Source organism: Helicoverpa zea, chromosome 31 (assembly GCF_022581195.2).
Source record: "Helicoverpa zea isolate HzStark_Cry1AcR chromosome 31, ilHelZeax1.1, whole genome shotgun sequence".
NCBI lineage: Eukaryota > Metazoa > Arthropoda > Insecta > Lepidoptera > Noctuidae > Helicoverpa > Helicoverpa zea.
In genome coordinates, this window is record NC_061482.1 from 17,389,980 (window position 1) to 17,417,926 (window position 27,947).

The following is a 27,947-nucleotide window of genomic DNA, read 5'->3' on the forward strand; positions in this document are numbered from 1 at the left end:
CACAAAAGCTTGTAGTGGTCACTAAGGATTATGTAACAAATGGTTTAAGTTACAATATGTTAGCTATGTGTCTAGTTTTATCCGCTGATTAAACTTATTGTTTGTTGTTGCCAAGCGGCTCAGAGCATTTTTGCCGAGCAACGCCGAGCGTTTTCACGGTTTCGGCTTTTAACGGCTCTTCGCAAATTTCCAACCTATCAGTTGTTATCTGGGGGCACGGCAGTGTCCCAGCCAAGTCTCGAGCAAAGCGGGCAAGTCCATACCATCCTTTTCTCGAAGCGTTTCGTGGTTCACGGTCATGTCAATATTACTGTAATGTAAACAAAACTATTGATATAGTCACTAAATGTTGATTTATTATTACAAATTAAGTTGAACAGGACTTGACTTCTGTGCGATCTCAAAACTTTTCACGGTGGAAGAATTACGTAGAGAGACTTGGCTTTTTTACATTTAATGTTTTTGGGGGGTCCTTACTACAGATGGGGATTTGACATGACTTGTACGGAGCTAATGTCAAAATTCTATCTCTAGTAAGTAAATCATTAGATGCATAGAATATTGGCAACCATAAACCATTAAGTGCGTTGCCTCACGGAAAAATGAATGTAAATCAAGTGAGAAAATGTTGTTAATTTCCACGCACCTATTTTTGTCTCACCTAAAACAATAAATGTTCAAATGTCACCCATATCAGAGGACGTAACCTCATTGTTCACCGCACTTATCACTACGGAATGTTATGACGTCACCCATGACATGTGTTGCTACCAAGTTTCTACCCTTTGTAAATTCGTTGATGAAAAGCCATTCCACCCACTCAGGAATGAGTTGAATGGTCGCATACGTTTCATTGTACGTGACTTCTATCTTGATAAATAGCACTCCATTACATAAATGTTCACATCATCATAAAATAAACTTTGATCCTTTCCCATTTCGCTTTATATAAAAAATAAGATAAATATAGGTTAGAAAGGATCTCAGTACGTGTTTGGCACGTTTCATTTATCTAATAATGAAATCTTTTGTGGTACGTTAAGATTTATACAACTATGAAAATCAAGATGTGACACCGATTTGTAACTGAATTTGAAAGGGGTTGCTACTGTATTAGTTGGCTTGAAAGTAGCCGCACAGTGCAGAGTAAGCAGTCCGAAAACCGTTGACCTGATGGTTGAAAAAAACTTGATTCCAATCAAAGTATTCAGTCAGTCTGATATCGACTAAATACCTGATCTTTGTAATGTGCGTACTACCTTGTAGGTAATCCCCATACTGATGTATGAGCCTTAAAGAATTATCGGCTGACTATAACTCTGCAGTGTGTTCTGTCTGTCTGTTACGTACCAAAGTAAAATAATAGCAATGAAACCTTAATAGGCTTTGTGTAGCAGGGAATTAATGAGGGTCTATATTCACGACCCGCAGACCTGTGGGGACCCTCACTCAAGGTAACCTCTGCGTCCGAACTTATAACGAAACAACACAAGGCTAGGCAGGTCATATGATGCCTAGCCTTTTACCAACTATGTTGGGGGTCGGCATCCAATCTAACCAGATGCAGCTGAGTAAAATTTTTTAACAAATTCGACTGCCTTACTAATCTTATCAACCCAGGTTGCCCGGGCTACCCAATACACCTAGGTAAGACTGGTCAGACATCCCGGTCATTGACTACCAGTAACGACTGCCAAAAATGTCCAAATTAAAGTTGCATTGGTACTTGCCTGACCTGGAAACGAAGCCACAATTATACTTGAGAGGTAGGTTCTTTCATCACTATCACTTCACTGTCACTCATCATCCTCCGAGCCTTATTCCCAACTATGTTGGGGTCGGCTTCCAGTCTAACCGGATTCAGCTGAGTACCAGTGCTTTACAAGAAGCGACTGCCTATCTGACCTCACTTCACTGTCACTATATCGTATAAAACAAAGTTGCTTTCTCTGTCCCTCTATCCCTTTGTACGCTTAAATCTTTAAAACTACGCAACCGATTTTCATGCGGTTTTTTTGATAAATAAAGTGATTGAAGAGGAAGGTTTATATGTATAATAACATCTATTAAATTGTGGGGAAATACTGATATACCGCGCGAAACAGGGGATAGTAAACATGAAAATTATTCCCCGCCTCCGAAAACCCGTGGATTCTAAAACTCGTGTAATTACAAAGTAGGGCCGTTAGCAATTTGTTGTACAAATGAATAATAAATAACGTTTGTTCGTGATTGGATGTAATTAGCGAATCGTGGACGGTGGACAGCATGTGGTCGTTATATGACTATAAGACTATTAAGAGTTCTTTCAAAGCTCAACGGTGAAAATCAGTCTAGAGTACCACACAAAGCATACTGCAAACTTTTAGTCAGTTCGATCGAGCTCATAAATTAGGATGCAGTATTTAGCCGGTATCAAATCGACTGAAAACTTTTATTGAAATCACGATTTCCTTAAAAAATATTTTTGCAAGATTGTTTCAGTTTTACAAGAGTTCAACTCTGACCATCAGCCAGTTTACCGCAGTTTCTCACTTGTTCGGACATAGTAAGCCTTTGTCACTCGAAGATCATGTTTAAGTAGCTTCCGAATGAGTTTTTCATATTTCTTCAAAGCCTTTAATGTACAAAGAAAAAAACTTATGCATGATATTTAAATAAATATAGGTACAATAAATATTTACGAAACTACAAACATTTGCTATAGGTATACCTGTCCCAGTACGAGTATAAAACTAAAAAGCGTAAAAAAGTTGTTTCAATCGCTGTCGACAGTAAGTGGTAAATGTTTACACATGAATTATAAATAAATAAATGAATAATATCGGGACACCTCGGTTAACTACATGCGAAGTTATTAATTAACTTGTGTTATGGGTGCGAACACACCTGATAAACTACACATACACATAATATTGTAACACCCAGACCACGGCCAACAAGTATGCTCATCACACAAATGTCGACCGAACCGGGAATCGAACCCAACACCTCAGATTCGGCAGTGCGGCATGGTGACCATTGCGCCATCGAGGTTGTCAAAAACAACAAACAATTATGACCCGAGCCCAAATGTTCATGAAAATGCATTTAAACGCGTGACTTGACAATACTTCTAAAATATCCTCAAACTCCGTTTAATAGGTACCGCCTACATAACTTCAGCACAAATTATTATTCCTGTTACCACAAAATTCTTCCTCATTTTCCCCTCGAGGCTAATTTTTTTACCTTTTAAACCAACAAGGTCGGAATGTTCGCATTCTTGACTTCCAATCATAATAATATTTTGCCTTCAGTTAATAAAACCCTACTGTGTTGGATAACTTTATTAAAATACGTAATTGCAGCTTACCACATGAATTAAATTTTAATGAAATGTTCAAATTAAATTCGCCGTTAAAATTAAAATGAAAAATTGGCCTTTTGAACTGATTCGGAGAAAATTCGTGTTATTTCATTAAAACGTTAACCAAATTACTAACTTTATTCATTTAGTCAAATTATTGCAGTTAAAAAACATGCCATTTGCTTTGTAATTCACTTTTACTAGAAATCCAGGCTGGCAAGTTTTGAAAAATAATACTACACAATGCTCGTACTTCAAAAACGAAACTGCAGAGGAGACGAGCCAAGACAAAGTATAAAATTCCGAGACTGAGAGATACCTCCTCATTAGCAGTTTGCAACTCAAATTATTTATGACTTGGTTGCCACAACCAGCCATTCAGAACGGAAAGTTCCGACCAGCAACCAATCAAACCGTACCGCCGGAGCAAGGAAAAGAACAAAAGAGTTAGCATTTCTGAATTTCTGCTGATTGACACAATTCGAAATGTCAATGGACCCCCAGAATTTGATATTGACTTTTAAGCCCTCTCCACGGAGACCAATAAGAGTAAGACACAGAGTAAGGAAAGATGAGTGGAGATGCTATAACGCAGGTAGGTCAGGCGCCTTCTTCTAGCTCAAATTCGTACAGTGGGCATGACCAAAACAAATCATTTACGAGTGAACTAAGTAGACGTTAGGGTTCTTTGAGACATCTGTCAACGATTTTTGGAATTACTAAAAATGATTGGGTTTAAAGAAGGCGTACCTATAAGGGCGAAAATAGTAACAGTCGTCCCCCGCACGCTCTCGTTTCGGCGCGCTACTTTCTTAGGCTATTTTCCGTTATGGCACCTCCGCTAGTCATTTTGTTCTCCATGGAGTAAGACAATTGTTATCAAAAGACACGTAAGCCTGGACCTCAGCTGAATGTGCACAAATGTTAAATTCATACATTTTACTGAATTCAAACCCTTATCTGGCACTCTTTAAATATTAAAAATAACTTTTAGAGCCTCACAGACTGCAAACTTTTAGTCGACCGATAGTTCGATCGGCTTCATAATTAAAGTATCGAGATGATTGGTAACGCACATTACAATATAGGTACCAGAACGAATAAAATGATTTACTGTATTCAGGACTGGCATCCGCCTACGGTTTCACCCGCGTCCCGAGATAACTGCTTTCCGTAGCCGGATGGTAACGAAAACTATAAAAAAAATACGTGTGGTACTCGGGGACTGCCGCGGTAAAGCTATTACATAGTATTCTGTATCAACTTATGCAATTATAATTATTTATTTTTTATTTTATTCATACAGTATTTCTTTTTCTTTGATATTAATTCAAGTTACACTTTTTGAGCGTGGTGGCCGATAGGAAAACAATTTTTTTTTTATTAAATAAATAAATAATAAATGCACTTTGTTCATTCATATTCAAAACACTTTATACACAAATTTTACAAGTACAGCCGTTCACTGTTGTAAATAAATACTTATACACCTATATACTTTCTCCACAAACAGCTGATTATGTATTCGTCCGATTTCGGAGCAGCTCGTCTCGATTCGGGCGAGTTCCGTAAAGTCGTACAATACGTCTAATCGCACGACATACAGCGCCGTGTCGAAGACTGCCGAACTGGCCACACCTCCGTGCCCGTCGGAGTGGGGAGCGTGAGGTTTTTTCGTTACGGAATTTCTGGATTTGGTCCCCGCGCTCAAGGCCTGCGATAGAAGCTATGCAATAGCTTAATAAATCTCCCTCCTCTCTCCCCCTCTAATTTTCAGCTTAATCGGTCCAGCCGTTTACGCGTGATGGCGTGACCAAGGGATAAATATTGTAGATTACCTTCTATAGATAAACTATCTGTTAACCAACCATTGTGCCAACTATCGGCCGACAGTTAAGCGTACAGTGTACGCAAGGTCTCTTAGATTGGAGAAAATAGCATCATATTTTATTCATCCAGATCTTATTTTTTTAGGCCTGCGACCATGAATATTTCAGATGTTTTTCTAAATTGATAAATTCCCTTTTGACTCTCTTTCAAAATGAAAGCAAATCTTAAATGTCCATGTTACAATGCAGACTTGATTACTGTACTATGCCTTAGGTAAGCCAGTTCTGGCTATGTTCAGAAAATCTACGTACATTTGTCCACTTGTCCAGCTATCATAGTGTTCGCAAACGAAGGTTGCAATTTCGCGGGAATTTTAGAAAATAAACTTTCGGAAGCCATTTCATACTGTTTGCTAGAGTAGACCAAATGAAACCTTTTAGACACATGGGGCCTTACTACAAAAACTTTAAACCCTGTTTTACACTTGTCTAATAAAATTTTGGCTGCAAAATGAACCATATGTCAACGTCATAATTTGACATTTTTTTAGACAAGGCATAAACTGACGTTTAAAAGTTTTTGTGGTAAGACGGATGGTCTCGTTTGCCTATAAATAGTGAAATAGTCTAACAAGTGAAGGTTCGCATCATCATCATCATCATCATCTCAGCCATAGGACGTCCACTGCTGAACATATGCCTTCCCATTAGATCTCCACAGATACCTGTTGGTATCTGGTAAGGTTCGTGTAATCAATGAAAATCCACCAAGATACACAAGCTACCCGCGAGCTATATCGCTCCAACTGCAAAGTTTACCGTTGGCGAATATCTCAGTTCACAATATTGTTGGACATTTATCTGTTAACTTTGTAGACTTAGCTTCTTATCTGTGACAGTTAAGATTCGTTCTAAACGCTAGCTGCCGACTGCAACTGCGACTGCACCTCGAAATCAGTGGATATACTGCACGTGCTACTGCCGCTTCCAAAATGGTTTCATGTTCTCATATATATAAACCAGTAGTGCCGCTGCGGCCAATTTAATACAGTCGCGGCATCTGCGGTCGGCAACTGCAGTCGGGAGTTAGCATTCAAAACGTTAAGGTATAAGGACTAATCTCAAGAATAAATATGATTCTGTTTATTTAACACTTCGCGTGACCAGAGGGCTGGCCTATTAATATTTTTCTAAATCAAAAGAATCGGCATTGCCAAACAACGTGGCAATGCGGCCAGTCTTCGGAATACGGTACTATAAGATTTCGCGACGATAAAAAATAGCCTGCGTTCTTTGTCAAGCTCTTGACTAGCTGTACTTTAACTTTTAAATCGGTTCAGTTATTTTAGCAGATAGCAGTACTAACCTCATTAACAATGTTAGTAGGTGTAAAGACGATGAAATGATATCAAACTTTGATAGGGGTAAACTTTCCACCAGTAACATAGTAGATCTATATCGGGTAGTAAACAAAAACAATGTAACTAAAACACATTAAGGTAGGCTAAGCTAAGCCTGGGTGTTACACAGAGCCTCGTTAGTCAATCTTAATGAAATAGCCGCACAAAGTTGCACGCACCCCGCCTGGTATTAATTATCTGTTTACTCGATATCTTATAAAGCCGATATTTGCATTTCATAGTTTTGCATGCTATTACAAAAAAGTTACATAATGAAGAGATCGTGGGAATCGTGGGGATCATGGAATGTCAAAGTTCGATCGATCATAAGGTTAAGCAACGCCTGGCGCGGTCGGTCCGTGGATGGGAAGGCACGATAAACCATAGTCCCGACTGTCATTTGAACATCTTTGGCATTCTTCACGGTCACTCAGAAGCTAGAAAGTTTAATACCCAGTCCTATAAAGGAGTATTGGGTTTCCCGGGTAACTGGGTTGAAGAGGTCAGATAGGCAGTCGCTCCTAGTAAAACGCTGGAACTCAGTTCAGCAGGTTAGACTGGAAGCTGACTCCAACGTAATTGCGAAAAGGCTAGGCAGATGATGACAAAATAGCACTTGTGGTTTTTAGACTGGTTAGACATCTACTTTATCTATGAAAATATAAGAACACCGGCTTATTCAAATTAATCCTGTCGTCACGCCTATTAACAACAACAACTGAACAATAAAATTATCATTCAGCTATTTGAAGCAGACCTCTGTCACGTTTATTAAGTATAAGTAGTTCAGCTTACATCAGTCGGTCAGGACCCGCACTAATATATTTCACATAGGTAAGTACAATTCCTTAATATAAGCCTGACCTTACCTCTCTCAGTAATCTCAAGGTTCCAAATGACCTCTGGAACAAAAAAAACATTCAGACAGAGGTTATTTAGCCTTTGATTTACGGTACCCCTGGCTTTAGGACTTAAGCTTGGTCATAAATCAATGTTTCGTAAACAATTTGTGGGCAAATTGGTAACTGTTCTGTCTAAAATATGTGCTTTGTAAGCTTAAAAGAAGCTTATTGACTTATTCTTAATAACTGCGAATGAAATAATTGGTTCTACACGTAGGTACAGATATTTTCACGATAGCGGGTGAGAAATATTTGTGTGTGTAACAGTATCTTTGTATGACTGGGGGACTCGGCCACTACCGAGCGCTCTCGTGCTTACAAAGAGAACATGCACGTAGCTGTTAAAGTTACGTTTTGAATGTCAACTGCTGACTGCAACTACCGACCGCTCATGCTGCGACTGTATTAAGCTGCACTTAGTTTGTACGTGATGTAGAGCGGTTAGAAACTTCATAGTCGATAGGTTTTATTCATTATATTTTATTCCTGGCTGGACAACTATGTAAATATGTTCGATGTAGGTAAATGGTTTAATGGTAATTCGCTCCCAATCAAAAATAAATCATAGTTAAAGTTTTTCAATGTTTCAATTATAAAATATCTCTGATATCCCGGTACCGAGCTACATGAGTTACAATTTACAATTACATGAAACCTTATTGGATCGAAGCGGCAGCAGCACGTGCAGTCGCCCTTAGATATCAATTGTTTTCATGTATTCATGGCAGTGCGGTCGGCAGTTGCGGTCGGCAGCTAGCATTAGAAACGTACCTTTACACACAAGTAAGGCACACCCACTTTCATGAAATAAAACATCTACGGTTTAGCAAATTTCCTTAATCTAAGCTATCAAAATTGGGGAGGAAAGCCGCTGAAGCCGCAGCCGCGGACTGACTCCAAGTTGTCACCAACTTATCTGATGAATATTTCATGATGGGCTGACTCTCGGCAAGTATGCTAATTGAGTCTTTGATGTAAAGGTTCCTAAGGTTCCACGAGAAAAGTGGCTGATGTTTTTCAAGCAGTACCTAATGATGAGTTGTTCTTTAAGTTATGGCTTATAAGTACTTCAATGTTAATGATGATGAATAACAGTACCTATGGTACATTTAAAAGGGCAGTTTTAAAACTTTGGGTCTAGATTTTTTTGGTTTTTAAATCAGATCCAGCACTAATTATCTGTGATGATCTGTTTCCCCGCAGTTCTACCTCTGTGCCAGGAGAACTACTTCATGTACCCAGACAAAAACTAGTCTATGTTTCTCGGGGAAAGTTAAGCTACGCGACAGTGATATAATTTTCGAAATTGGATCCATAGTGTCGGAGACTTTAGGATACAAATATATTAAGACCATGTTTCCTCTTTAGTAAAAGATTACAATACGAGAAGCCGGTTACCCAGGGAGGCACACTTTCATGGTTGCTAAGAGTAGCGGCCGATTGTTTGGGCTCATAAATCAGTGTGAAGATAAACGAATACCTAATCGTCGAGGAATCATCGTCATCGATGAGGAATTCGGCTGCCGGCAGCTTGACTAAAAACTTTGACTGGAATCGGTTCAATTGTACTGCGTCAGGATGGCCGTCACAACTCACCGATCCTCTCGAAATACATATAGAAAGTTGCTACCTAAATGCTTCTAGCTACCATTAGTTGCTACCAATTGCTATCATGTCATATATCAGGTCATGCAGGTACTCTAACGTAACTTTACTGAATTGCCCCACAATCTTCCGAGCTCAGTTCATTGCGCTCACTCACTCACTCACTCTCAAGCTTCTATTTATAAAGTATGCACTGTGACCTATATCAAGGATCCAGGAATACGATCCTTTGACTAACTTCCCCCTTTTGTTTCTAAGTTAGTCCACAACAAACGGTGTAAAAATGGGTGTACTACTTTAAGTTGAGAAGTAATGAAACACTTGAAAGCTTTGGAGTTCATCTACAATAACATAATGAAGAGAAAACATTTTTTAATTGTATGTTTGTATCTTAAAGGCTCCGAAACTACTGAACCGATTAGAAAAATTCTTTCACTGTTGGAAAGCTTATAGTCTTCTAGACTAGTGCCTTTCCGCTGCTTTTAGACTGCCTCGATGGTCTAGTGATCGCAAGCGTTGCTGCTGTGCCCGAGGACTCGGGTTCGATTCCCGGTTCGACCCGAAATAGATTTGTGGGTTTTCTAACTTTCACAAAACAGCCCGTAGTCTGGAAGGTGGTGAATGATTCACCCGTGCATCGGAGAGCACGTTAATATCAGTCTAGGTTATATTTTGTCCCGTTACAGGCAGTTCCCACGGGACGCGGGTAAAACCGTGGGAAAATGGCTAGTATCTAAACAAGTAACAAGTAAAAGTTAATTTCAAAAGCACCAGACATAAATGATTTAACAACATTTCTATTGAACATAATTCGGCGACACATAATCTTTGCCAAATTCATAATTAAACATAACATTCATCTAAAAGCACAATTCTCGTTCCTTGCTATTCAAAAACCGATCTTAATTATATAATGTTAAATGAGAAAATCGCTTGCCAAGTGATAGCACTCGTTCTCAAACAATTTCCTGAAATTAACGAGATGGACTGCAAGATTACATGCCGGCTGATTGCTCTGTGAAATCAAGGATGAATTCTATTTTTATTAACCAACTTCTCAAAATGGATTTTCTCAATTCGGGCGCGATTATATAGTAAACAATATTTAGAGCGATTTGGCTGCTTCTGGCTATTTAGGTATATGAAGTTTTGAGCGTCTCGCCATTTTTAACAATTGTATTGTTGACTTTATTTGCACTGACATAATGGTTTTTTGGTTACGAGTACTACAGGGTCACCATCACTGAGACAGGAAAAATAGCGAATATGCCACAAGGAAGATTAGTCTGGCATCTTCTTGAAGTTCAAGTAACGTATGGTAGACTTGATCAGTTACTAGAACTGACGAGACGTTCGATTTTAATGTCAAATCAAAACCAATCTATTTAATTGGTCTTGGTTGAATTTTGATTTTATTTTGAAGTGGGTTCCATAGATATCGTATAAGGACGGAGCTAGTAACGTTCCTCGTTCCCCGGAACACCCACATTTTGGCGCGCTACTTTCTTAGGAGATTTTGCGTTATGACGTCACCATTATCATGTTGCTGATCGTACCTACTTGGATAAGTTATTACGAATTTGTCGATTCAATGTTTGCGGTCTGATATTGTAAGCTGAGATGTGCATTGTAACGTGAGACACGGTTAGGAGGCTACACTAGTGCATCATTCGGATGGCCTTGTGTTTTTATATAATAACTATATAGCCGTTTTCCCACAGTTTGATACACGTACCGTGGGTACTACCGTCCGTACCGGGATAAAATATAGCCTATGTTACTTGAGTAGCTTTTCGACTGTGAAAGAAGTTTTCAAATCGGTTCAACAGTTACGGACCCTGAGGGTGCAAACAAACAAACAGGAACACACATAGCACATCCCCGCACACATGCTACTGACAGTTTTTTTTCTACCTACATATCTGCTCTAAAACGATTAACAAACAGACATATATATTTCACGTGTTACATAGAATTCGAGAACTATCCATATATAACGAAGTTACTGAACTTAATATTGCCAGCAAGCAGTTTGTTGCAATTACGGCGCACTCCTTGGTAGGCACAGACCAGCCATATTGGGTGTCACAGAGAATCAAAGTACTGACATGTGACAACACCATGAAAGATGCATGAAAGCAAAATATTTACATTAACCAAGAATAGAATAGAAGTCTCCGAAAAGAACTTTGGATATGGATTTCGTTCCTTATAAGAAGTGCGCTAAGGTAGTGTCCGAAAAGTTACTGATGTTGTTAGGAATCATTTTGCACTGTGTTTATTATATTCTGTGGGTGTGCTTATTTCTACGGATCTTGTCAGTAATTTGATGATATCGCGGGGGGGGGGGGTGGACATTATGAGCCGTGTGTCGCACGGGTTATGAACCTAGTTCTGCCCACTGTCGGGGACGGCGTCGACCCCCATATCAATATCTCATTGAACAATATCAACCTGGTGAAAGAGTGGTGTAGTCCCAAGGCCTGGGAAGGATGGCGAGTAGGCGCGGGACCCAGGCAGGCTGCATAAAACCGGTTTTTTCTTAATGGGAGACGCATTGGTTATTAGTAGACCTGTGATTGAGACGATGATGATGTACCAGGTGAGCATTTTCTCGAATAGTTAGATTCTTTTATTTTATTATTTTATGGTTCTGTTACACTATCATCAATTTTCTCAAGGCATAGTTTGAATGTGTCATCAACATCAGACAATTTTGGGCTCCAAGCATGAAATTTTTGTTAACTCAATTTCCTTGAACTTGGAATTTGAGGAGATCCCATGGCCTCTAATTGGGGAAAACCTAGAATATCTACATATTTTGGTGGATTAAACTGGTTTCTGAGACTAACGTGTTAAGGCAAACAAACAAGCTTTTCAGCATTATTATAGTATAAGGTTTATTTTTTTTGTATCTGTATAATATAACCTCTTATTTATAAACAAAAAATTACACGTACTTCTCCTAACCGTAACCAAAAATAAATGCCATCGCCCTCGGCTTAAATCAACGCAAAGAAATGAATGCAATAAATACAGTTTCAGTTAATATTTTGAGTCGCTGAAGGGCCCTCCGTCTGGGCCCTAATCGGTGCGCCTCGGAAAAAGTTAAATTGTGTCCCGTTGGGGGCCCATCGGGGCTGCGTGAAATGAAACGCCGAAAAAACAAATTCCGTTTTATTTTTATGGTTCTATATTGTGTATAGTTAGTTCGTGAAGAGCTCCTGGTCAATTACCCACGAGACTGGTAGCCGACCCTAACATAGTTGGAAAAAGGCTAAGCAGGTGATGATAATATAGTTACAGATTCAAACCCAAAGGGTAAAACGGAACACTATTTTTTTTCTACCGTGACAGCTCGTAATAGAGTTTTCTGTTTCTTCCGGGCTACTGGGAGAACTTCTCCTCGTACCCGGATAAAACATAGTCCATTTTCAGCACAAAAAGTGTAGATTTCGAACAGTGGAAGAATCGCTCAAATCGGTACAGTAGTTTTGCAGCCTTTTGGGAACAAAGAAACAAGCAATCAAACCTTTCCTCTGTATAATATTAGTAAAGATTGCACGGAACCCTTTGCGCCCGAGTCCAACTCGCACCTGGCCGGTTCTTTAAAATGAAGTAAAGATCCTTTCGGAACTGTTTTGGTTATCGAATCAGGATTCGCGTTTGAAGAAGCTTTTATGTTGTGGTTATTCGCTTTTCATATTTAATACTATTTTCGCAATAGCGTCATGTTTTGACTTTGTCTTGTTATATCTATTACTAGCTTTCGTCCGCGGTTTCACCCGCGTTCCGTAGCCGGATGGTGACAAAAACTCCACATCCTAAAACCTTCTCCCGGATCTAAGTTACCTCCTCTCTAATTTTCAGCCAAATCGGTCAAGCCGTTTTCATGTTATGTCGTGACAACGGAAAGCGGGTTTCATTTTTATTTATATAGACTAGCCGTTTTCCCGCGGTTTCACCCGCGTCCTGTGAGAGCTACTGCCCGCACCGGGATAAAATATAGCCTATGTTACTCGCAGATAATATAGCATTCTAATGGTGAAAGAATATTTAAAATCGGTCGAGTAGTTTTTGAGTTTATCCATTACAACCAAACAAACAAACAAAGTTTTCCTCTTTATAATATTAGTATAGATTATAACAACAAATGTCGATATTCCGTGTTTTGGACGGCATGACAAACTGTAGGTCCCGGCTGTCATTTGAACAACTTTAGCAGTCGTTACGGGCAGTCAGAAGCCGTGTGACAACCATTCTTAATCAGTGGTATTTGGTTGCCCGGGTAACTGGGTTGAGAAGGTTAGACAGCTGCATTCAATTATATTGGAAGCCGACCCCAACATACTTAGGAAAAGGCTAAGCAGATGATCATTTTCGAAATAGTGACATCATTAGTCTTTGTATTGCAATGTTTATTATAATAACATTAATTAGGGCTATGTACCTATCTATTTAGTTCTTAGAAAAGAGATATCATTACAAGACATATATGTCGTGTACCTACAAGGTACTTACTTACATTAATTATTAAGATCGTGTCAATGACCGGGTCTGTAGCTCAAAGCTATAGTCTTAATTAGATAAAGGTACAATACATTATCATTACAGAATACTAATTTTGCTCTAAATATTACTCTTAACTATTATTATCCATTTTAATTATTACCTATAATATTTTATATTTAATTATTAAACTTTTCCACAAGTAATGTTCTTTCTAGCCATGTCGACTTTCACACAATCCATCCATCGTTTCTTTGGTATAGAATCAAAATAATACCTTGCAAAATTACAAAAATTCTACTTGAAGCGAACAATAACACAAGACAGTCGGATTCATTGTTTATTTACAAGAAAATTGCCGTGGTTGCACAACCGTGCCATTATTGAACCAATACCGATCGGTAACGAGGGATGTCTGGTCGGAGCACTTATAGACACGCACGCCACTAGTGACGGGACATGCCGGGATTCTAGCGAGTGACAGTTTACAGTTTTATGTCACCCGCACTTGAGTTTGCGGGTAAAAGTAGTGTCGGTGTTGCGCAGGAAAATCCTTAGTTATTTCGTGTAAAGACTATTTTATTGTTTGGTACTTAACGGTGCGGTGAATACCAATACCTTTCTTATAAATAATATAATTTTCATTGATTTTAAAAGCTTCATTTGTAGATATTTACTTACTAAGTAGATCAGGTCGATAGATGCAGGTCGTCTCCAACAGGTATCTGTGGAGATCTAAGGGGGAGGCCTATGTTTAGCAGTGGACGTCCTATGGCTGAGATGATGATGATGATGAAGTATCATTTATTATCATACGTAGTATAGAACAAAACTGATTCTGCAACCAGGAGTGTCTTCTCATGAGGGAACTTCTTGACAACGTTCTTCAGCTTTTCAATATTAGTATAAATTATTTAGTTTGACTAATTGTTAATGTTTTGCAGGTGGAAGCGGAGGGCGGGGCGGCATCGTCGTCGCCCGCTCTGCCGCTGTGTCCCGCCGGCCGCCCCGACGCTGACGTGCAGCCACTGCTCACTGATGGTAAGTCCTTATTATTTACATATTTATTTATTATTACTTACAGGTACGTATTGTAACATAAAAAGTACAAAATGTCCAATAAAACTACATATATACAACATAGTTTATTTATTTATATCATAATCAGCTTTCATAAGATAGCGAAACAGATAACAATAGTTTCAGGAATGCTGACCTTTGCCTGCACAGACATGCATTATAGATGCGTGTATATTTTATAAACTATACGATAGAATATAAGTTTTGACATGATACAAGCTATGTTTAATTGATACATGAAATAAACGATGTTACTGTAATGCCAGTTTGGTGATAGGGACACCTCTCGAATATCATTATTTGTGTAATAGTGACAAAAACTTTTACTGCTAATAAAATGATTACATGAAGAACTTGAACTTGTTGGTCTCTAATAATGATAGATTTACAGACCTACTTCATTTGACCTACTTCGATTGAACACTAAATTTGCCTGTATTCCCATTTCTATACATACAACAGTCTAAAAATAAGAACCACAGCTTGGAAACTAACGTACTTATCGCATTTTAAAATAAATCTGCCCACATCGATAAATACAGTAATAGATTCCTCCATATATTTGATTTATCGATATGAATTATTACATAAAAATCTCGTTGTTTAAACTAAACACGTAATAAATAACACCAGTCTACACATAGAGTATTAATAAACAGAACACGATGGTATTCACGTGTATAAAACGATTTTTTGATTTTCTTATAAAACCGATAGTTTTCGCAGTAAAATCCCATTCACGAGTCATTATGATCTGCCTACCTTTTCCCCAACTATGTTGGGGTCGCCTTCCAGTCTAAGGGATGCAACTGAGGAGGCTAGTTTTTTTACAATAAGCGACTGCCTATCTGATCCCCACAACCCAGTTACCTGGGCAACCCTAGGATACCCCTTGATAGGACTGGTTGTCAGATTTTCTGGCTCCTGACTACCCGTAACGACTGCCAAAGATTTTCAAATGACAGCCGGGATCCACCAGTTTATCGTGCCTTCCGAAAAACGGTTCCGTAAAATCGATGGTTTCAAAGTAAAACCCCGGTCTCGAGTACAACACTATACCTAATGTCCAGTTCAACTCTGCGTTGTAATTTACATATTATGGCGGATAATATGATTTTTGCAAGGACCTATTTTGTTGCCATTTCAAACGAAAGTTTACATCATAATTTTTCTTTATGCAAATGAGCGTAAAACGAGCGTTTCTATTTCAGGAAATGTCTGTTACTTACCTTTTGTTTTTATTTTTGCGCCATGTCAAAGGCTATATATAAAAATAAACCTGGTTGAACTCAATCGCACGTCATCATGTCAAGTAAAGTTTGGTTTCAGTTTTTGTCAATTTTATAACCCAACTTTATTGGTGTTCGGTGCCAGTCTAACTGGATGCAGCTGAGTAATATTGATTTTCGTGGAACGATTGCCTATCTGACCTCTCAGACCAGTTAACACGCCAACCCGGTATGCCTTAACAAGACCAGTTGCTGGATTTCTGCTATCTAACTGCACAAAACGACTGCCAAAGATGTTTAAATGTTATGACGTAGGTGATGGTCCTCCATCCACAAACCGACGACGCGAAGCTTTGCTTAACCTTAAGATTAATTGACCCATACAGCTGTATTATCCACTTTAAATATGAAGTCTTTTACTTCCACCGTAAGCTGTCGTTCCTAATAACATCATTATTTTCTCGTGGACATGTTCAATATCGCTATAATTTCGGATAAGCGGGTTCATCAATCACCAGAGCCGCAGAGGCTCACGGGGACAAATGACTTGTCGCTGGCCGACAACTTTGGTCCTTACTTTGGTCATTTCATACGGACTTGTCCCAGGTGTAACCTCCGGCGTCGGGGTAACATTTACGCGTTATGTTCGGCAGAATACATTAAATTATCTATGCTAATATTATGTTATGAACGGTTAGTTTGTTTGCAAGAACGGCCCGATCGAGAACTTAATAGGCCACTCATTTCAAGAGAAAGGGCATAGGCTACTTTTTATCAGACTAATCCCTATAGACGCGGGTGATACCTTATAGACAGAATCTCGTCACTTATAGTATAAAACGAAGTCGCTTTATCTGTCCCTATGTCCCTTTGTACGCTTAAATTTTCAAAACTACGCAACCGATTTTCAAGCGTTTTTTTTTTAAAGATAGATGGAAATGAAAGGTTTATATGTATAATAACTGTTGGAGCTGTCGCTCTTGTCTTGATATATTGATAATCTTGATGGAGTAACACTTGATAAATAAAACTTGATGATTTGCAGAAAATAACGTAATTTAATTAAAATCCCAACTTGATATTAAAATAACTTGTGTGCACACTTGTACGGTCAATTGAGAACTTTCTGCTAAGTAAAATGTAGGTAATGTTTTTGCAATATGTATAAAAATGACATTCAACAAAATTATATATTAAATAACATTTTTCTTTTTCTGTACTGAATTTAGTATCAGCATTGCACCGTCGCTAATTAAGAAAAAAAACGAATCCAGAAAATGGGAAACGGCAAAATACAGGGCACGTGCATACTGCCCTATAGTTACGTACCGGTTCAAATATCCAGGTGGCGTGGGCGGGTAAACACTGAGGTTTGGAACAGTAAGCACAAACAACTGCAGTTTGCAGTCACCTTTTAATTTCTAACAATTCAAACTCCAGTTAAAAGGTAACAAGTTTAAATTCAATTTTCGACTCGGATTCAAAACGGCGTGTGTATGACATCGACTTTTTTGTCGCAAAAGGTTTTTCGTGTTTGTAAAAGTTTGCGTCGACTTTTTGTCTGACAAACATTTTACTGGTTTTTGTTCCTAAATGAGACACGTAAAAGGCAGAGTACAAAGGGAGTTTTAACCTGTAAAAGTTGTCAAATTGGAAGTTTGTTTTTATTGGTACAAGCGGTGCTTGCGCCCGGTATAGATGTTTTGTCTTACGAAAGCGGGCGAGCTGTGCTTGTGTGTGCAAATATACATGCACATTACGTTTTGATCACACGGTCATTTGCCCACTGCTGACCGCTCACGAGCTTACGCGTACAAACACAATTTTCACATACATTTATAAACACAAGTAAAGCTGACCCGTTTTCATGAGAAAAACAATGATTTCTAATAAAATATTTGGTTACACGTGTGATAAGGAGTAATGACCGCAGTGTTAACCGTTCTGACTCACAATAGCAAACATCTCTCTCCATTGCGTAAACAGTGTCAATTTACTTAATAATGCGATAATATCGTGATTTGTTATTGAAAGCCTTAGAGAACTTGACATCCTAGCTGGTTTTGTATAATTTTATGTAGCTACTGGCTTTTCTTGTAGTTCCATCTGCGTCAAGTGAAAACTGCTTCCTGTACCCGCATGAAACTTTGTCTATGCCACCCGGGGATAGTGTAATTCCTCACCGGGGAAATAATTTTTCAAATTGATTTTGAAGTGTTCGATCCTATAAGCTACAGACAAATATACAAAAAGGGCTCCTCTTACAATACTAGTACCTATAAATTGAAACTTGTATTCATGTATTATGTCACCGCTTTTGTAATACAAATAAATTGCTATCCCTTGCTATCGGCTATTGTACAGGTCTTGCAATACAAGCGTATGATTGAATGATATATTCAATTCTGACAATGAAGGCTTCTCAATCGAATATTGGATCACGTGCAGGTCAATAATATCTACACGTGAATTGTAAGGTGACGAATCGATGGCTTCCAGGTTTCTACAGAGAGTTTAGATTCGGTTTCTAGAGTTAGGGTTTGATATTAGTTGTTAAAACGTATGCCCATATATAAGTAGTAAGCAAATCAACAGGTAGATATTCGATACGTCATCATACGACGGTTAATTCAAACACGAAACAGTCTTCCCTGTTTATGACAAGATGGTCACCCAGCCACGGATTGACCGCGCCAAGAGTTGCTAACCTTACGGTTAATCTATCCGCGCGGATTTGACTTAGCCACGAGCTCTTTTTAGGGTTCCGTACCCAAAGGGTAAAACGGGACCCTATTGTTTTCGCTCATCTGTCCGTCCGTCCGTTCGTCCGTCTGTCTGTCACCAGGCTGTATCTCATGAACCGTGATAGTTAGAGAGTCGACATTTTCACAGATGATGTATTTCTGTTGCCGCTATAACAACAAATACTGAAAACTAGAATAAAATAAATATTTCGGGGGGCTTCCATGCAACAAACGTGATTTTTTTGCTCATTTTTGCTCTGGTACGGAACCCTTCGTGTGCGATTCGTACTCGCACTTTGCCGGTTTTTTTTCTTAGAAGAACAAACCAAAATGTTCACATAACAACCCTGTCACATTACCAAAACAATTGCTCTAGCTGTTCGATTGCGCAATGCGCGTGAGCTCGGTTTCGACAGTAAATCTTACGCGAAATCATTCAGAACTGATTGTGATTGATTTATGACATCCATGCTTGAGCTGTAATGATTGAGCTGTTAGGGTCTAATTAAAGAATTTTTTGAAATGCGTTTTAAGAAAATTATTATACCATATCTTAGCGGAGGAGAAGGCCATGAGGCCAAATTAAATTGATCTACAGTCAATTACGTAATCCGTCGTTTAAATGTATTTTTTTTATATGAGGCCATGATTTTTTTGAAACCCAATTTCTGATCTAACTTTATAGATATGTAAATCCTACTTCCTACTTATATTATAAACGTGAAAGTTTGTGAGAATGTATGGATGTATGTTTGTTATTCAATCACGCAAAAACGGCTGGACCGATTTGTTTGAAATTTGGTATGTAGATAGGTGATACCCTGGATTAACACATAGGCTACTTTTTATCAACACACCACGCGGGCGAAGCCGCTGGCGGAAGTTAGTATAGAATAAAATAGTCGAAACAATCAAGTCCATGCCAAAAATATGCAAATTCAGTCGGACTGAAATATTTAGAAACTGGCTGAAAATAGAAGTGTCAAGAAATAGCGTGGACCAGTTGGAATAAACATGCAGTCGCGGCATGTGCGGTCGGCAGTTGCAGTCGGCAGCTAGCATTTACGTACCTTTAAGAGCTATGCCTCATTAGGACGCCAATGGCGACGTCGCCAGCTACGTATCCAGGTAGTTAGTATTGAAACGTATGGTGCCTAACTCACTTGGCAAATTGGAAGCGTTGCCACGAGCTACAGTTCTCTACGTGGCTTCTGGCTACTCTGGCATCTTGGCGACGATGCCACGGTTGCCACTATATTGTACACGGTACAGTGCACCTCCCTCACTCAGTCGCCGATGTGGTCGCCAGTCAGCGTGCGGTTTCTTCAGCGACGACGTAAACAATTGACTATCTAGACGCCATGGCCACTCGACTTGGCGACATTTGGATGCCAGAAGTAGCCAGACCTGAGCCGCTGGCGACGTCGCCATGGCGTCCTAGTGAGGCAGAGCTCTAACCAACACCACACAAGGTGCCTACCCAATTCGACTACATAATACACATTAAGCTTTATTAATATTGACAATAAAACCACACAACACGACATTGTACCGAAACCAAAGTGTGTAGTATGTGTCGTGTGTATAGTGATCAATTTCAAACATATTATAAAGCGATCCGTTGGCCCATCAATTCATTATTCATGACTCACGGCCGTTGACGTCAGATTAACTCCGCTCTACCTTATTTTAACGTAAATAATACCTATTCTATACTGTACTGTGGGCTTTTGAAACACGAGTACATAAAGCTTCGATTTCATATACACTCTTTTGCAAAATAAAACTAATATAAGGCTCTTAAAACCAAGTCTTTCTTATGTGATGTTATTTTGCAAAAGAATTTGTAATTGGACGATATATGACTTCTGACGGACGTATGACTAAATAAATAATAGGACCATCGTTGAAGATTGTGCGTTCCAAACATCTTGCCTGTCTTGGCTGTCCTTGACAGATTTGAACATTTTTCCTGTAAAGGCGAGATGCCACCGGTGTGCAACACAAACGGTTTCTTCGGCAAACAGATGCTCACGAATATTTCTACGTTCCATGAAACTGCAACTTTCGTGCGCTAACACATGCTGTCAGTAAACTCGTACTGCGATCACAATTTTGATCGATTTGGGTTGAATTTCGTCATAAGATCCTCAGTTGCTTGTGCATCTTCGCGAGTCCTTATGACGGAATAACTCTCATACTTGTATGTTTTCCAAAGTAAAGCAGCTTACCGTTGTCAGTCGAGAACGGAATTTTTCAAGTCCTTGCGCGCAAAAGCAAAAATGCAGGTAGACGGAATAATCTTTTTGAGTATTGACAATTTCCAATATTCTCATCGCTTTTCCAGCTTATTGCACACTATAAAATACATGAACTAGCAAAATTGCACGGACAATTTTATAGAGGAAAGTTTTGCATCTCTGCCGGATATTGCGTTCGTCTCATGAAATATTTATTTGCAAATTCATTGATACTTATGCTCGCCTGATTTGCAGAGGTGTACCATATGTACTAGGTATAATTAGGTTCAATTAGCACGTAGGTAGACCAAGCGATAAATTGTAAGTAACTGTCTTAATTGCCAATGGCGTTAGTATTCCAGCCACGGGCTATGTAGCCTATAACTAAGCTGATGAGAATATTAATTAATCCTAACGATCAAATATTATTAACACTACGTAAATCAAACGGACTATCATCATCATATTTCCTGTAGACATTAAAATTAATGGAACTGTGGTAAGCTGGTTAGTTAATTAGACCAATCAAATCCAGCCTACTGGATAGAATAATTCTGAGGACTAAATTAGGGTTTTGTTCGGATTCTAATTAGTGCTAAGGAAGGTAACTTCCAACGATTTATTGATTACTATCTTCGTCTTTTGTATTAGTCTTTTAAAAAATACTTCTTGTACCTTCCCGCATGATTGCATAAACTTATCTAACACTGGCAGAATTTTGCGAATCGGACCAGCAGTTCCAAAAATTATTGCGTTCAAGCAAATAAACAAACTCGACAATTTAATAATAGTGTTTAAAGATACAAAGAAATGACACCAACTTTAACTGAAGACAGAAGCTCAGCTAGTTATTATGAAAGAAGACATTTTGACCGCTGAAGTATAAAACCAACAAGACAGCCTTAAGACTCACGAAGGGATTTACCCAAGCGTGCAGGGAGACTACGTGTTGACAGCCCGACGGACGGCCAGATCTCTTCATACAAGGAACATAAAGGTTTAGCCGAACAATATCAACGTTTTGTCTTCAGAGGGCTGTATGTTACATATTTTTAGCTTAACAATAGAGTGATGGGCAGATTTTCTTATTGAATATTCACGAGGAAGACAGGTAGCAGCTCTGAGCTATAGAAAACTGCAACTCATAACGTATGCTGATCGTTCATGTGGTAGAACAATGCGTGCTTTTTTAAATATTTTTTTTTAGGGATAGTCTTTATTAGAAAATGTTTTTCGAAACTAAACAATAGACTGAGGAAAAATCAGGATTTTACATAGAAACACCTTGACAGGTGACTGTTAGAACAAGCCTTTAGACGTCCATTCTTCTAGCCCTTACTGAAAAATGTTTATAATTTTTTCTACACTTTTGTTAGTGATTTTGTGTCATGAATTCTTGCCAGCTAAACAATAGAAAGGAAGGATGATGTTGAGGCTCTCACATAGAAGAATTGATGCTGATTTACACCTGAATAGGGGTTCTAATACGTCTTGCATGCTGACGTAAGCATGTTTTCATACAACCGCATGATAAATGCACGGTTGCCGCTACGCAGCTCCACCGATACAAAACGTCCAATACTAATCTATACAGATATAATAAAGAGGAAATATTTTTTGTTTTACGCTTATTTGTTAGTTTGTATTCTAAAGTTCCGAAACTACTGAATAGATTTGATAAATTATTTGCTGTTGGAAACCTACACTCTTACCGAGTAACATAAGCTAGTTCATCCCGGTACAGGCAGCATTTACTACAGGACGCGAGTGAAACCTCGGGCAAACGACTTACACTGAATAGTGAATACTAAGAGTTTTAATCCAGAACTGACAAATTGAGCAAGTTACATAAGCTTGTTTTAGCAAGCTAAAACCTAGCCCCCAAAGTCCGCAGTCTAATCTGAATTGGCGATTTAAGCTGTTCAGCAAAAACAACAGACTGTCATAATGTTAGACGAGCTACTTCCTTGGCTGAGCTGCCAAGCTGCTTTGGCTTTGACAAAACCGAATCCAGATGAGTTTGTAGTTTCTCGACGAAGTTGGAGTGAACCAGTTTGCGCTGTAAGGCTATTGATATCAAGGGTATGAGCTTACAAGTAACGGGTTGAAGTTTGGCGAATATTTAACACGTTGTGAGATTTTAATGGGTTACGTGGCTTTTTATAAGCTATCTTTCAGTTGGTTTGCGATTAGAGATTGAATTTTGGGTTTAGTTCCTTCTAAGTTACTAGCCGGTTCGCCGCGGTTTCACACACGTCCCGTGGGAATTACCGTAAGAATAGGAATATAGCCTATGTAACTCGGGAAGAGCGTTACTTTCCAATTCGAAAGATTTTTTCAAATCGGTCTGTAGTTACGAAGCCTCTGGGGTACAAACAAAGAAAAAAAGATTTATTCTTTATCATATTATTGTGGATGCCAAAATATAGTATTCAACTGCAAAACAACGGATAGATAGATTAAAGTAAATCCACAGTAAAAGTATCAATAACGAACATAACCACTATTCGATAACTAAGTATCAAGCTAAACGTGCCGTACCATCTAAATTACAGCCAAACCTTGAAACTGAAATTCCCCTGCCACAAAAGCATCCAATCTTGCAATGTCACGCGCTCGCTTCGAAAAAATCCCCGAAAACAAAAACGTTTTCCAAATAGGGAGGGAAGTAAGCGAAGTACTGACAGAAGAAAAATGAGTGAATTCTAAGTTCAGTGACACATTAAGGCACTCAGACGGAGGGACCGGGAGGAGGTAATATTTGAATTGCTAATTGGAGTAGCTGCGACCTGATGGAAAGATTGCGGGATCGAAGAGCAGGGGAACGGTAGATGGCATGGCTATATAAACTGTGCGGATGAAAGGGATAAAAATGTAGAACCAAAAGCATGGATTACTAAATAGTTACTGAGTAGCAAAGGTAGACAAAGGAAATGCACTCTTACCGTAATGTTAAGCTAAATAGTCTTAAGCGAATAAAGACTTCAGCCAATCTATTATTATAAACAAACAATAAAGTGTTGCCTCTGGATAATAATAATAATATTTGTTTGTTTTTATCCTAAGGCTCCGAAACTACTGAACCGATTTGAAAAATTCTTTCATTGTGAGGAAGCTACATTATCCCCAGTGATTTAATCCGAGTGCGGGCCGTAGGTAGTTCCCACAAAACTGCGGGAAAGCGGCTAGAATTACATAAACTTTTTAGCGATGCTCTCAACCCCACATTATATCTTGATCCATCCAACATACGAGCCATCAAAACAAAAGCAGTTACAAAAAAAAAAAAACATACACAATATACATAAGGACGACAAAAACCAAAAGCCAGAGGATCCGCAGACATGACAAGACAATGAATATGTATGTCACGCGACTAATCTATCCACTTACTATTGTGGACCTGCACGCGATTACAGTGACATCATCGTAGAACATGAGGCTTCATAACTGTATTCAAATCAGTGGAAACAAACGGTTGTAAACGGTGTAGGATGCAATTAACTTGACTTGACATACATGACACTGATGACTTCGGGCAATTTAATTGCTAAAAAGTAAAGGTAAAATTCCACTAGTGTACGGCATCCAAATGTTTCTTCTGGTCTACTCCTGACACTCTAAAATGTCCAAAACTTTAAACCTTCATGCTTAAAAACCATGCTGGCCGTGGACTCCCGCCGGCTGTCACTGACCATCCTTGGCAGTCGTTATGGGTAGTCAGAAGCCAGTAAGTCTGACATCAGTCTAACCAAGGGGTATTGTGTTGCCCGGGTAACTGGGTTGAGGGGGTCAGGCAGGGCAGTCGCTCCTTGTAAAGCACTGGTACTCAGCTACATCCAGTTAGACTGGAAGCCGACCCCAACATAGTTGGGAAAAAGGCTCGGAGGATGTGATGCGTGGACTCCCGCCGACGAGTACACTATATTTTGTTTAACATGCGCGGACATTTTTTTTTAGAACCTCGCCATAACACGAACCTCAGCTAATTATCCTCAATCAATAAAATCAGTATATTACAAAATTATCCTACAGCAAGTAATTAATTACCTTTCAAATATTCCTCAACGAGATTTATAAGTATTCGACGAGATTTGGAGTGACAATAAACATTTTAACACGATAAATGGTGCCAGGCCAAGAGTCAATTTGCGATAAGCATCCAAAATGATGACGAGAGTCCTCGAGATTCTTAATAGAAATTTTAATTTCGACTAATTGAACCAGCCCGGGAGACGACACTTGGTAATTTTAGAGATGGACTTCGTCATTTCGGAATTAAGTGTTCCTGCTAATATTTTGTATTTTCAGTGTTGGTACTGGTTAAAGATTCTGATTTGTATAGGCTATGCACATTATTTTAGTAACTTGCGGTTGTCCCGCGGGTTCATTAGCGTCCCGGGGGAACTTCTTCCCATATTCGGATAAAATATAGCTTACGTTACTTACGTCAGTCTACTAGTTTTGGAGCCTTTTAGGATTTTGTTTTTAGCAACATGGTTTTGAAAATGAAAATCTTCGACATAATGGCACAGAATCGTCGCGGAAAACTGATATTTTTTTGTTTAGTTTAAAGCATATTATTATTAACTGACTTTCTCACATAATTTAACCAGGCGTTAAATGCCCTACAGTGAACTTATTTAAAGTCTATGCTTGATATGTCGATACGTCTGTTAATAAACTTATCGGCAACTTCAATGGGGAACTCAGGGAAGAACAGAGGTTCCGTAATTCAATAAATACAGGAACTTGACGGAGGCGCTCTTATGTCTATTGTAGGTATGTTCTTGTCAATTTGGTTCATTTTCAATAATATAGGTACCTATAAATAGCTGTATCGATAAAGGTGATGCGTAATAAAATGTATACCTTTTACACTTGCTTCTGCTTGCGGCTTTACTGTCATGGGAATACTTCACGCATCCGGATAAAAAGTAGCCTATCACCTGCCTCAATAATAAAATAAATAAATATATAATACACAAATAAATGAAAATAAAAAACCTTTTATTTCTTCCAGAAAAAAGTAATAATACAAAGTTATGTTAGTAACAAAAAACGAAAAATGTATGTTAATGTTGTGTTAGTTTTTATAAAATTGAAATTTTTAAAATTAAAATTCAATATAAGCCAATATCTAACACTAATATATTTCCATTTTTCAAATCAGACCAATATCAACTGAGATTAGCGTGTTTAGAAAACCATTAACTCTTCAGCTTTATAATATATCTTCAAAGGTATAGACAGATGGATTGTTGATTCTATCAGTTTTCAGTGGCAGTCAGTTGTGGTTTACATAAATTCAATTTTGTAAAACAAAGCAATTATATACTAAATACCGCTGTTAACAAATCGCTAGTTCATAAAAATGTTAATCATTATAGTCACGCGACAAACCCTCGATTGTGTACATTTTTTTGACTCGCAGTGTAATAACACCAATTTGTGTCGCTTTACAAAAGTGTTATAATTTTGTTTGCGGGCTTCTAATTGATAAAGTTAGTAATATATTTTAGAATTGAAACATTCGATGCTTGAGATAGGCTAATGGTAGTTTGATTTACCAAAAGTTAGGCGTGATTCCACCAATGTGACACACACTGTATGACAATGTTTCTTCTAGTTAAGTGACTTTGGTAAACACTAACAAATTGCGTGCTTTCTTAAATGTCCGCAAAACTTCAACTCATGTTCGCAAACAAGTGCTGACATTAAAATTGCGCCGAAACATAGCACATTTTTTGTTTGCAAATAAATATATTCGCGTAACTATTGTGTAGACACCTATCTATTCCTACTAAGGCTTAGGATTATGCAAGCTGGTTTCAGCAATATCTACTTACACGGAACAATACCTTATTCGTCCAAAAACAAAAAATAATCTTTCTCTTAGCCCGTACTGTCCCACTGCTGGGCAAAGGCCTCCCCATTTTGCCTCCACACCTCTCGATCTTTTGAGTCCTCCCACCAATCAGGGTTGTAGGCATCCAGGTTATCCCGCCATCTCTTTCGGGGCCTACCCCGCCTGCGATGACCATCCTGTGGTAGAATCGGCTGACGTGCCTAGCCCAGTTCCATTTTAATTGAGCTGCTTTTCGGCCCACATCGAAAATTCCGGTTTTGGAGCGTATGTCGGTATTGCGTAAAAAATAATCACAAAACTAAATTACTCAAAGCAAACAAGTTTGTAAGAAATATATAGTTTGCATAGTTCATATAGTTGATCTCTTCAGTGTAGCTTGTGACTAGGGCTGCCATCTCGAATTTTGCTAAACCCGGACAAACATTAAAAAAACCCGGACATTTGGCGTAAATCGCATTTTTTCCTCGAACGAGTACGATTTTTTTAAACAAAGTAACACCTAATTTGTAATCCATTTACTATTAACATACACTTAAATTCAATGAGGTGCTTCCTTACATGAAAAGTGTCCGGGTTTTCCCCGGACACTTCTTGAAACCCCGCCCGGACGGCCCCCGGACGGCCACCAAACGAGGACAAATCCGGGGAAACCCGGACGGATGGTAGCCCTACTTGTGACCCAACAGTTTCCATTGATGGAGTCAATGTTGGAGAGCAGTCTATTGTTTTGCCTGTCTGATGCATAGACTGAGGTTAGAGAGATAATATTACAACTGTTGTGGGTACAGTGTACCTATGATGTCAAGAATATTGTTTTGAAAATATGATTATGGTTTGTTGTTGGGATTGTCGTAGCAAATGTACGAATGGAAATGTTACTTAAATTCTATGCTCGTGTTATAAAGCAATAGTTTGCTTATTAGCTTGATTTGAAAAATTCTTTCATTGTTAGATTTCCGTTTTATTGGAAGCTACTTTTAGCCAGTTATATACAACCAGTGCATTAAACAAACAAAGCCTTTGCCGTCTTAGGTGAGACATACCAGCTTATAAGCATAAGCTCATAATCATCTCCACATTACGCACACGTCATATCCAATCCACATTTACTTATTCACCTATATACAGGAATGAATTTTAAGCAGTGCACAAAAAAAACTGGTGGTCCAAAATCATTAATAGAACATATCT

General features: G+C 38.6%; 1 protein-coding gene across 1 annotated transcript in view; it reads left to right on the plus strand.

The window, feature by feature from the left end:
- The window catches only part of LOC124645095 (adenylate cyclase type 6-like), a 329,505-nt gene that overhangs the window by 159,992 nt on the left and 141,566 nt on the right, over positions 1 to 27,947 (plus strand). The window contains exon 5 of the mRNA XM_047184835.1: positions 14,539 to 14,635. Coding sequence (XP_047040791.1) covers positions 14,539 to 14,635 — 97 coding nt within the window. The remainder of the gene's footprint in view (positions 1 to 14,538; positions 14,636 to 27,947) is intronic.